We start from the raw sequence: 12,937 nt of genomic DNA, 5'->3' as shown, positions 1-12,937 counted from the left end.
CTATGCCTTATCTTGATCCTTAAGCATAAAATTATTGTAATAATTGATTCATTAGTTCCACCGAAACTATTTCAAGGCACAAAACCAACGTACTAGTCTCCTGAACTCATCATTGTGTAGCAAACGTAGGAATATCACTTTAGATGCCCAAGAAAAATTCCTAAGTGATTCCACCTTCATAAAATTTGTCAATAGGGATCGATCGACACATATATACCTTACTAAAAACAACTGACACCCATCGCAATACTCCCACTGAGCATGCAGTAACTTGGCATTTTTGAATTCAAATAATTTCAAGATTTATCAATTTCGAGGCCTAGTCCAATTTTCTAATGAGAGATCGATATGACAAGACATATTATAGTCCCATCCGATAACTAAGCGGTAGAGGTTTTAGGATTGCTTAATACTAAAAAAAAATATCTTAGAGTAGTGCCACTATGTGAAAACAAGGATTATGCAATCTGCTCGTTTTCTTAGCTTTCTCAATGATCTATCAACGGAAACGATCATGTCATGTTAGAGTCGTTCAAACAAAACATATGACTCTTACGCAGGTAAGGACAACTACTTTAAATATCATAACCAAATTCAGCTAATCCACTATCGATAGGGTAGAAAAGATTGTGTGGTTCATGACATCTAATGTGTTTCCTTCACCATCTAAGCATCCTACTTTACAGTAAAATCATCGACAGGATGACTAAATTGCATGTATGGATCTTAGATTTTAATTGTGATTGATACGGGAGAAAAGTATTTAACATGAATCACAATTTTCGACAATTGACATGTGAAAACTTACGACAGGTAAACACAACACATTCAATGAAAAAATTTAATCTCATAATTATCTAATAAGGCTGATTGCGCATTTTTGTATTTCTAGCAAATTTTATTACCAAAAATATTAATTAAATATTGACAATAATTTTTATAGTAAATGCACAAACCATGACCAATATCTTATTACACATTTTCCATAGTATATGCCCCGAAGGAATTCATAATAATAACAACAATGAAATTCACAAAAAATTATCAAAATCACGAAAGGCATATATATGAGATTATGAAATAATAAACAAATAAAAAATGGCCTTGTATGAGATTAAATTAATTAACGATAAATTTATCACAATTCTCACAATTTTATGAATAACAAAATTGACATGCTTATACTCACGATAGGTGAGTACATAAGCACTCAATTAATTATTCACTAACATAATTATATTGTCAAAAATGTCAATCATCTATCAAATAATTTTTATGGCATGAATATAATTATGTCTTCATCCAATGAAATAAATAAAAAATAAAATTGTGAGAGAAAAAAAAATTAATTCAAATTAATTATGTGATTATGCGTCAATTAACAATTTAAATTGACCAAACCCAAAATATAATCACACAATCAAATGAGAAAAATTTAAAGGAGCAAAATTGTGAAAATTTGGTCCAAAATGGAATCTTCACGCGCCTCCACGCGCCCAAAAAAGTTTTTTTTTGCTGAAAAATGCCCAAAAACGACATGTAGTTTTTCAGAAAACTACATGTAGTTTGTCAGAAAACGACATAAATCATAAAAAACGACAGCACTTCGGAAAATGACAAAAAACCAAAAAACGACACTAAATCATAAAAACGACGACACGTCGTTTTGAGGTTGTCTTCAACCTCCAGCGGGTCTGTTCGACCCGTTTCGAACCCAAATTCTGACCCCGTTGGATTTTAGCCACCAAAGCTCCGATTTTGATGTCGTTTGAGGGGTTTTTTTTTCTTCCATTTTTCATGCTCATTCTATTTCCAGTACCCATTCAAACTTATAAACATCCGAAACCCGTAGATCTAATAGCTATTTTCGGCCATTAACAAGCTTTGAAAAAGCTTAGAGTTTTGGGTGTTTTCAACGTAAACGAAACGGAAAATACAATCTAAAATATTGATAAACTCAATACTCATCCTCCAATCTGATTTTATCTACCAATAATATATAATTTCGATTTTTTATGTAAATCAGATTTGAAAAAAAAAATTATTCTAATAAGCCCTAAAATCAAATAACCTGGCTCTGATACCAATTGTTATAAATAATACACAATGAGCACTAAATAAACAATAATCAATATCAAATCATGCTCATGAATTTCCATGATCAAACATTTTATTTAGGGCATTAATATAATAATATACGTATCTCCAATTATCGCCTTGATCTCTAATAATCATGTTGATTACACTTCTTTGATCTACACATATAGAGAAAAGAAGAGCTTGGGAGTAATGAACACTACTCTATCATTCTCTCTACACCATAGCCACACTCATTCCTTCCACCTTAATCATCAATCAAGAGCACAACCCTTTATATAAGGAACTATGGGCCAATTGGGCTTACATGCCCAATGTGAGAGAATTAGTTGTCTTGGCCCAATGGGCTGACCAAAGACGTTTTAGAGCGTGTCCATGGGCCCCGAGCATGTTAGTACGTTATGTCCATCCCATTATGGCCCGATGGTAATATCATGCATTACCGATTATATAGTTATCATTACATGCTAATACTGACACTGTGTGAGCAACACTTAATTATGTTAGTCCATATAAAATATTCTAACAGGAGATTGCTAAGATTTGATATTCATTATTTAATATTAAAATATTGCAAGAACTCTTGATAGGATCAACTCGTATATTCTTCGTCTTTTATGTGGGTTTAGATTAATGTATATATATATATATATATGGGCATTTCTACAATCCCTCAGTTGGATTTGAAGGTTTTAGTCATTCATCAAATCTAAGCCGTCCGATTGTTGATGGACGGTAAGATTGAGGCGCAATATTGACAATGTGTTAAAATACGTATATACCCCTTCATACCCCTTAGCAATCGGCTACGTGTTTCACTTACACATATACCCCTTGACAGACTACAAGATGAGAGATCTGAAAAATGTAAAGGTGGCCTCAAATGACTCCAGAGACATGCTACCCGTTCAGGAGGATGCAAAAAGAGAGTTAGCTGAGGAACTATCCAAAATAAAGGTGGCAGAATCAGAAGATTTCACTAAGCCAGTATAGTTAGAAAAAGATGAGCAAGTACCAAACTTCGGACAATACGGTGTTCAAAATAAGACGTTTCTCATGCAAGCTCTCACAAAATGTGATGGCCTTCGATGCTCCCAAAGAAAAGGTCATTGTTCTGTTTCTATATACATAATGCATGTGATGGCTTGTGAAATATGTCTAAATCTGGTTTCAACCATCTACCTTGGAGTGGTTTAACCTTTTAAAACTATCAATAGACTGTTCCTCAACAGTTTTTCTTGTAATGTGCAAAAGAAGATGAGGTTTTGGAGAAAACAACTACTTTAAAAGAACCAGGCATTGTTGACATAGACTCAGACGTAAAGGATCCTCAAGCCTATAGCTTGTAAGTCTCTCTCTCTCTCTACATATATATATATAATAACAAACGCATTACAAATGTTTATCATGAAGCCATTTGTTTAGAAAATGATGGTTAAGATACATGCTTTTACATTTTTTTCCCTTTTTCGAATTGTGTTTTCAAAATTGATATCCTTGTATTAGTTTTCCATTTCATGTCAACCGCAACGGTCACTTCAACGTCGATGACGACGACGATGACGACGACAACAACAACTTTGAACCCCACTCAGGTGGGGGCTTTGATCTCATCTCGAGTCATCATCAAAGCTCTGGTGATATGGCCTCACGCTGCCCTAGAGGCCGACCACCTGGCTCAATGAACAAGCCAAAGTCGTCGATGATCATCACACGAGAGAGCGCAAACACTCTCTGGGCCCACATCTTGGAGGTCGGAAGTGGCTGCAACGTCTTTGACTTTGTCGCCACCTATGCCCGGAAGCGGCAGCGTGGGATTTGTGTCCTCAGCGGAAGCGGCATCGTCACCAACATCACGTTTTGGCAGCTCACCGTAGCCAGAGTCGTGGTGACCCTCCACGGATGGTTCGAGATAATTTTCCTTTCGGGATCGTTCTTGCCCTCGCCTGCGCCACCAGGCGCCACCAACCTCACGGTATTCTTGGCCGGTGGACAAGGTCAGGTGGTCGGTGGGAATGTTGTTGGAGCCCTAATTGCAGCCGATCCGACCATTGTGATAGCTTCCTCTTTCACGAACGTGGCATATGACTCATTTTTTGTTACATTTTACTCATTTCATGTTATGCAATATATCATTTTAACTACATAGCTGCAGATAAATTTTTACGTAGGTAATATTGTAAATAAGTTTCAACTTTATACTAAAATGACTATACAACCCCCAACTCATCATTTTTTTAGACTGATATTTACAGTTATACCCCTTACTTTTCAGAGTCAAACCAGCACAATTTTTCACATCCGGTTTACATAACCGATTCAACAGGTATAAAGTTTAAAAAAGAAAAATATCAAAATTGTTCATAGCTTGACACTTGACAAAAAGTTTTGGGTCCCACTTGTTGGACTAAGCCCCGTGAGGGACTAAAGAATTTTCCTATATATATATATATTAATGGATACATTATTTAAAATTTGTTGAAATAAAAAAATTTGAAATTTCTTGGGCGAACCAGCCACATTATGTAGACACACGGTAATCATGTTACCAGCAACATTAGTACATCCAATTTAAGGGTTGCAATTAATACATGAATGCATAAAATTCCAATGATTTGATAAATTTTCCACAAGTACATATTTTGGTCAACAAATTTACCTCACCATCACCACCACCATCCAACCTTGGTTGTCATTCTCTGTCTTTGTATCTTTGGCTCATTCATAATTGTATATTAAAAAAAATTCATAATTAAATAATGCATAACCAAATTAAATAGACTTTTTATAACAACTCCAACAAGGGGAATGACAACCACGGTTTTTTTTAATAAAAAATAAATAAATAGTATTTTTTGCTTCAGAACTATGACATTTATATAATTGTGTCCCCAAATCATTCAGGATTTTAAAAATTCTTGCAAAATTATACATGTTAATGAAATATGAACATTTCGGTTAGATTTTATCTTAAGTGGCTAACGAATTGATGACGTGATATTTTGTCTAATATGATAATATCATGTATAAAATAATTAACAATTTTGGCTCGAACTTGGAGAACTAACAAATTATGCCTGTTTTATTAAAATTAATTTCATATATAAAATTTATACCAAGTCCTGCAAGACCCAGTTTAAAAAGATAGAATGGAATGGGAATATCGCCGGACGGTAATAGGTCCCGCCCAAAAATACTCCGACGTTCGTGGTTTCTATGTCTTCTTTCGGAAAGAGTAGATTAGATACATAGAAAAGTAGAAATGGACTGGTCGCCACTGACCAAGCATCCATCAATGGAAGGATCCAAAAGGAGGAGCCATAAATTTTGTCTATCTGGGTAACCAAAACTTGGACTGGCGACCATAATGACAGTGCATGCATTGTCTTCTATGTTTGTAGATTACCTATACGTCTCAATTTATGGCATTTAATATTATTGGTATTGAATGATGGAAAGAGACCGATGGAGTTCATTCATGGCATAAGCATTGGGAAGATATCAGTGTGTTGTTTTCTGCATGAGTGTACTATTGAAGAAAATAAAGTGAAAGCTTGGGAAGATCAAAATCGGTGTAAACTGTAAAAGTTAGTTATTATTATAAACGAAACCTTGGGAACATGATTTAAAAAAAAAAACTGATAAAAAATATAGTTATTGTTATAAATAAAAAGTAAGAAACAATATTATTGATAAAACGATAATTAAGATGGAAGGTGTTGATATTATTAATACAATAAAATCTTTGTACATTGGTGGTATTGAGACGAAACTAATTCTTTTTTATTACTCTAAGATATTATGGTTTATTAGAGTTATAAACAAAAATAATTTGATGACTTGAACGATAGAATGAGTTATCAGGTGTCTTTACATAAATTTAAATATTAAATATTAAATCAATATCTAAAATAATAATTTTAGATAAATATATTATTTTTCTAAAATTAAATATATTTTTATAACTTTTAAATAGTTATTATCAGTTAATTTTTTTTTTTTTTTGAGATAATCAGTTAATTTTTTTTTTATATAATATAACTTCAAAACTTTACAACTAAGAAAAATTATGACCACATAGAAGTATAAAGTAACGGAGGTTATATAAGTTTTACTGTTTATGTGTATTTGGACGGCAGCAATGTCCATCTTAGCAAATCATTATTAATTTTAGGGTTATTTGCGGTAAAAATATCCAAATTATTACATTTCTAACACTAAAGTACTTAAGTTATTTTTTTGTCAGCAAAAGTATATTTCCAACCGTTAAGTCTCTTTATAACATGGTGGTGAAAGTACAAAATTAAATTAATATTTGTGGTGAAAGTACCTAACTTAATAGATATATAGACAAAAGTACCAAGTTATGAAATATTTGTAGTAAAAGTATCCATCTTATAAGCAAATTCGACATCACGTAGTAGATTTAGCAAAAAAAAAATAAACAACTGCAACAAAATATGAACGAAATGTACTATTACGGACAAAAAAAAATTATGTAAGTAATTAAGTGCTACAAGAGTAATAAATTTGATGGCAAATATCTCTTAATTTTATATAGTGTTATGTACAAGAGGATATTCATGTCACATCCTAACCTAATAATAATTTTTAAATTAAGCTTAAATAATATATTATGTCTTTCTCCAAGCATATTAGGTATCAATTGTAAAGGATTCCTAGAAAAGGTCATACCATATGCTGGTCTAGCCGGCTACATTAATGATCCAAATTGCATAATTGACGTACTTAACAATGCTAATCAGTATGCCACACAAAATAAATCAAAATATAATCATACTCTCTCTATTTATACTTCATATTTAATAATGGTGCAGTCCAACACAAATTCTAATCATATCATTTTACTAATTACCTAGCTCAAAAGCATCACCTCAACATGTCAGCGGATGAAACATGGACAGCCGCCGCCGCCGCCGCAGCCGCCAGAGAGTATTCCGGTGATGATCTGCCGAGGTCGAGCTTCGACGAAAGTACTGGAATTTACCATTCGGTCCACCAACTAGGGAAGCATCACAGAATTCCCACCACGCCTAACCTTGACACTGCCACATTTGTGCTATCACGATTCCCACCCCATCACCAGGCCGAGTCACGAGTTGCACTCATCGATTCGGCCACGAATCAGCGAGTCACCTACGCGGAACTCCACAGGTCGGTTCTCTCCCTAGCGTCGGGCTTGTACCACGCGCTGGGAATCAGAAAAGGCGATGTCATTTTCGTCCTTTCGCCCAATTCGTTACTCTACCCAACTATTTGCCTGGCGGTGCTTTCCATCGGTGCCGTTCTGACCACGGCGAATCCACTCAACACCGAGTCAGAAATCGTCAAGCAAGTGAGCGACTCGGGTGCCACACTCGCTATTGCAGCCCCTGAGTGTTTACACAAGCTGCTCTCAACCGGGGTCCCAACAATCCAAACCTCTCGGCCATCGGAGGGCGATGAACTATCCATCGAAGAGTTGATCTCAAGTTGCGACCCGGTTGAGTTGACTCAGTCAGACACAACGGGATTGATTAGGCCGAGTCAGTCCGACACGGCCGCCATCCTCTACTCGTCGGGGACCACCGGAACCAGCAAAGGCGTGGTGCTCACTCATTCCAACCTCATCTCCATCATGGCGCTGCTCAGGTGGACCGTTGACGTCACGAAGGCTAAAAAAGACGTCTTTTTGTGCTTCATCCCCATGTTCCACATCTACGGCTTGGCCTTCTTCGCACTCGGACTCTTCTGCTGCGGAACCACCACCGTCCTCATGGAGCGATACGAACTCAAATCAATGCTGGAAGCCATTCAAACACACAAAGTCAGAAACATCCCGGCCGTGCCACCGGTGATCCTCGGACTCGTGAAGCACGCCGGGAGATTTTCCGCTGGCGGAGTCGGAGACCTGTCTTCGTTGAGGAGGGTGAGCTCGGGGGCGGCGCCGCTGGGTAAAGAGTTGATCGGAGCGTTCCGAGAAAGGTTTCCGTGGGTGGAGCTGCGGCCGGGGTACGGGTTAACGGAGAGTTCCGGGGCGGCGACTCTGTTCGTTTCGGCGAAAGAGGCGAAGCGGAGGCCGGGATCGTGTGGGGGACTGATCCCGGGGTTTTTTGGGAGGATAGTGGATGTAGATAGCGGTAATAATTTGGGTCCGTACAAGGTGGGAGAGTTGTGGTTGAAGAGTCCAACGGTAATGAAGGAGTACTTGGGGAAGAGGGAAGCGACGGTTGAAACGGTTAGTGGAGACGGTTGGTTGAGAACCGGAGATCTTTGTTACTTTGATGAGGATGGGTTTCTTTACGTGGTTGATCGGATTAAAGAGCTTATTAAGCACAATGGCTATCAGGTACGTACCTCTCAAGTCTCATCTCATCCATACATATATTAATTAGGTTAATTGATATTGGAAAAAATATTTTGATTCATAATGTTTATTAAGTGTGGCTATTTAAAATGATACTTATATACACGTTATATAGGTGCATATGGTTAACGTTTCTATAAATTATATACGGTGCAGGTTGCTCCGGCAGAATTAGAAGCAATACTTTTGGCCCATCCTAATGTTCTGGACACAGCTGTTGTACCGTGAGTGTTCATAATATTTAATCTCCCTCTCTTTATATTATATATATGCATGTATATATATTTATATATATGATTGGGGGTGGTTTCATGCATATATATATATAGGGTGGAAGATGAAGAAGCAGGACAAATACCAATGGCGTATGTGGTGAGAGCAGGCGGAGCTGATGAGCTGACAGAAGCACAAGTGATTCAATATGTAGCTCTCCAGGTACGTACCTAATAATGTTGATTAATTCTTAATCATATTAATTATTAAATGATAGTGTTGAAGGTGGACATTTATGACGATGTATCATGTACATATACAGGTGGCCCCTTACAAGAAAATAAGAAAAGTAGGGTTTATCAATGCCATTCCAAGATCAGCAGCAGGCAAAATTCTAAGGAAGGAACTTGTGTTACAAGCTAATAATAAGCACCAAATTATTAACTCTAAATTGTAACTTAACTACTTTAGTCTTCATACAAAAGATATATATTCATACTACTGTCTCCGTTTCTGCCCTCAAAATTGAATTCATTATTTTCCCATACGTACGTACCCGAATATATATAACTGTATATACCCTAACTATGTACATTTGTATGAATTTTGGATATATAGCCGAATTAAGATGTAAATATATACTACACGCAATACGTACTCTAAAATACCACCTGGATAAACTCTTATATTTAAAAAAGTACGCAGTAGTTGAACTTATAATATTATTAGTTAGCTAATTAATCATTTTCGCGATGAGTATTGATGATTAATTGCATACACTAACGTCTATATATATAAAAAATATAGGGCAATTCTTCAACAGGTTTCACTTTAAACCCTACCGGTAGGGTTTTCAGTGTTTCTCGATCCGTGAACAGTTTTCGGTGTGATTTTTTTTATGACCGTGTATATTGTAGCTATTTAGAGAATCCTGCAAATTTTCAGAAAATTCTGAATAGTTTATGGTACCGAAAACTAAGTTCAAACATGTTGTTTTCCACGCACATAAAAAAAATTAGTCACGCGTGCAACATGTTTGAACCTAGTTTTCGGTACTGTAAATTATTCAGAATTTTCTGAAAATTTGTAGGATACTCTAAATAACTACAATATACATGGTCATAAAAAAAATTGCGCCGAAAACTGTTCACGGGTTGAGAACACTGAGAGCCGTACCGATAGGGCTTAAAGTGAAGCCCCTACAGGATAATTCTACAAAATATATATATATTCAAAGATATAGCAATGCTTTCCTTATTTTAAAAGTTGCATATGCTAGTTACTCGCGATATATACAAATGCTAGGTCGTTTAACTACAAAGTTATGTAAATTACTATATATATATATATATATATAACAAAACAGCTATTGATTTACTTTATCTAATTAATTACAAATAATATATATAAATTATAAATACATATAATTCATAAGAGTGTTGTTAGACTCGATATTGAATTGCACCAATAACAATATGTCACATTCTTATGGTGTTGGGCACCATTGATTCCCTTAGTAATTCTCAATTCATAAGACATTGGAGATATGAATTGTACTAGCTAGCTTATTACAGCAACTCCAATAGTGGCTACCCCATTAGTTGCTTAATATGTCAAAATCATCCCAAAATATAATTTTTTATTTTCTCCTTCATCCATATCACTTTTGGTAACTTTTTTCATAAAAACGCTCCAATGCTAAGTCACCCCAAAAGTTGTCAACTATGGTCTCACACATTATTATTTAATATATTATTGTTTAACGCTCAAATCGTGACAATCACTAAGCGGTGGTTGTAGTATAGATCGGGTGGTTGATCAACAAGGAAGTAACATAAAATCAAAAGATTAGTAGAAAATAACACAAAAAATTAGTAACATGAAATAAATAAAACAATGGAAATGAAAAAATATTTAAGATTTTGGTAGTGTCTTTTTGATGAAATGATAAAATGAGGTAAGTGAAACAAAAGTAAGGGAAATCAAGAGTTTGAGAATCCATTTGCTTGTTTAGTTACTTGGTTACTTGATTTACAAAAATGCACAAGTAAATAGTTCACATCCCAACATTTACTTGGAAAATCTAACATTAAAGTCTTTATTCTTTCCTAACAAAAGTCCATTTGAGTTATAAAGTTATTTACTTTAAAAACAAAATGTTAATCTTATCACTACAAAAAAAATGTAGTATTACCGGCGGAGGATTCCGCCGATAATAATTGGTGTATTCGTCGGTAATGTATATTACCAGCGGCAGTCTGCCGGTAATAATCGGTCGGTAATTACCAGAATTACCGATCGACTGACACACCTGCCGGTATTAGATTAATACTGGCGGATTAATAGAGGCGGGAGTCCGCCGGTATAAAATAACACTGTCAACTTCGTTTGACTCATTTAATACCAGCGGGTTTTGCCTCTATTAATCCGCCGGTAATAAAATACTAATATTAAAATATAATAATTGATTTTATTTTATTTCATAATAAATATACATATAATACTTAATTAAAAATAATAATATTTAACATAAATTAAAATTAATAACACAATTAATATTCATCAAACAAAAATAGCATTATAATTAATCATAAAATTAACATAATAAAAATATCAATTGTCTCATTTTAATTACATATGAACTAATTATAAAATAAACATAATAAAATTTCAATTGTCTTAATATAATTAAAAAACGTAATCTAATTATTATTGTTTTGATCAGGCCAACCAGGTGTAAAATATTCATTAAGGTCAATATCTTGATCACCAGTATTAGGGCGCGACAATGGTGGTGAAGCAAACTGTGGTACTTGTGGAGAGTGTTGCTGCGAAGATGATCCAAATTGTCGAGTATGTAGTCGCGTCGAGGGAGACTAATGCATTAAACTCTCAAACTGACCATACCTCTGCTGCTGCGACGAACTCACAAATTGACCATACATCTGTTGTGGATGCTGCTGCTGTGATGAATCCCCGAAGTCACGACTCCTAGGATGTGACGTCTGAGATCCTGTAGGGACGTCGTGGTAATAAAAAGGAGGGGACTGGGAGGAGCGTCCATACATGTTTGGATAATTCTGTTGAGGTGGATAAAAATGTTGTTGTTATTGTGGCATTGACCAAGGAGGTGGACTTTGAGAAGATATACCACCTTCAGGTTGTGATGGTAAATATCGTTGCAGAAGGCTTTCAAACCGCGACTCAGTTTCTGTACTGGTATGCTGAGGATTACCAGATGGACCTTGTTGAGATTTCAACATCCGGATCTCTTCACGCATTGACATCATCATTTCCGCCATAGTAGCCATGTCTTCCTGAGGTGTATGAGCAGGTTGGGCATGTGACTGACTTTGACTTGTGGAGCTGGAAGCTGATTTTTTCCCTTTGTCTTTGCTGTAACCTACTCCTCTTTGAAAGTCAGACCTCTCCCCAAGTACTTTACTCATAATCTTGTACTGATCGATCGACGAGGAATCAGCAGCAGATCCAGTTTCAGATCCCTCCGTTGGTTCTTGAGACTGGCTTTGAAGTCGTGCCCTCTCAAGCTCTTCCGTCATTTTTTCCTGTTCATAAAAAGTGTTAGAAACACAACAGTAACATAGTTTAATGAAAATAATAACACAAAAGTTTAAACTTACAAAAGTTTCTCGAGTTGCATCGTTGACAAAAAATTTTGTCGATTTTCTCAAATGGCTATCACTACTACAAAAATGGTTTTTTAGGACTAGCATTGCGAGTCCTAAAAAATTTTTTAGGACTCGCAATGCTAGTCCTAAAAAACCAAGGACTCGCGGGGCGCGAGTCCTCTATTTGAGAGCCTTAAAAACTAAGGTTTTTAGAACTCGCAAAGGGAGTCCTAAAAAATTGTTTTTAAAACTCGCAACGCGAGTCCTAAAAAATCTGGTTGAGTGCCTTTAATTAAGTTTTTAGGATCGAGTCCTAAAAAATCTAGTTGAGTGCCTTTAATTAAGTTTTTAGAACTCGCTTTGCGAGTCCTAAAAAATCTGGTTGAGTGCCTTTAAGTAACTTTTGCGAGTCCTAAAAAATTGGGTTGAGTGCCTTTAAGTAATTTTTTAGGATTCGCTTTGCATGCCCTTAAAAGTAATTTTTAAAAAAAAAATACAACTACAATTTTAATTTTGATTTAAAAATATATATCCATTTGAGTGTCGAATATGTATCAAAAGAAATTTGAAAAGAAAATACTAAAAATATGGCAAAAAAATTTTACGAAATAAATTTAAAATTTCTAAACAT

At 35.4% G+C, this 12,937-nt stretch overlaps 2 protein-coding genes across 2 annotated transcripts; both read left to right on the top strand.

Moving 5' to 3' along the window:
- The first annotated feature begins 2,946 nt into the window (after nucleotides 1–2,946).
- On the top strand, nucleotides 2,947–4,246 carry LOC133795653 (AT-hook motif nuclear-localized protein 23-like). Its single transcript, XM_062233106.1, has 2 exons — nucleotides 2,947–3,089; nucleotides 3,604–4,246. The coding sequence occupies exons 1-2, from the start codon at nucleotides 2,947–2,949 to the stop codon at nucleotides 4,244–4,246; spliced, it is 786 nt and encodes a 261-aa protein (XP_062089090.1).
- A 2,667-nt stretch (nucleotides 4,247–6,913) lies between these two features.
- Nucleotides 6,914–9,158, top strand: LOC133793898 (probable CoA ligase CCL5). Its single transcript, XM_062231139.1, has 4 exons — nucleotides 6,914–8,446; nucleotides 8,621–8,688; nucleotides 8,794–8,899; nucleotides 9,000–9,158. Exons 1-4 carry the CDS (start codon nucleotides 6,998–7,000, stop codon nucleotides 9,132–9,134), a joined length of 1,758 nt encoding a protein of 585 aa, XP_062087123.1. The 5' UTR covers nucleotides 6,914–6,997; the 3' UTR covers nucleotides 9,135–9,158.
- The last annotated feature ends 3,779 nt before the right edge of the window (nucleotides 9,159–12,937 follow it).

This window comes from Humulus lupulus, chromosome 8 (genome assembly GCF_963169125.1).
Source record: "Humulus lupulus chromosome 8, drHumLupu1.1, whole genome shotgun sequence".
Classification (NCBI taxonomy): domain Eukaryota; kingdom Viridiplantae; phylum Streptophyta; class Magnoliopsida; order Rosales; family Cannabaceae; genus Humulus; species Humulus lupulus.
Note: the sequence above shows the minus strand (reverse complement) of the source record. Positions and strands in the feature narration are given on the sequence as shown.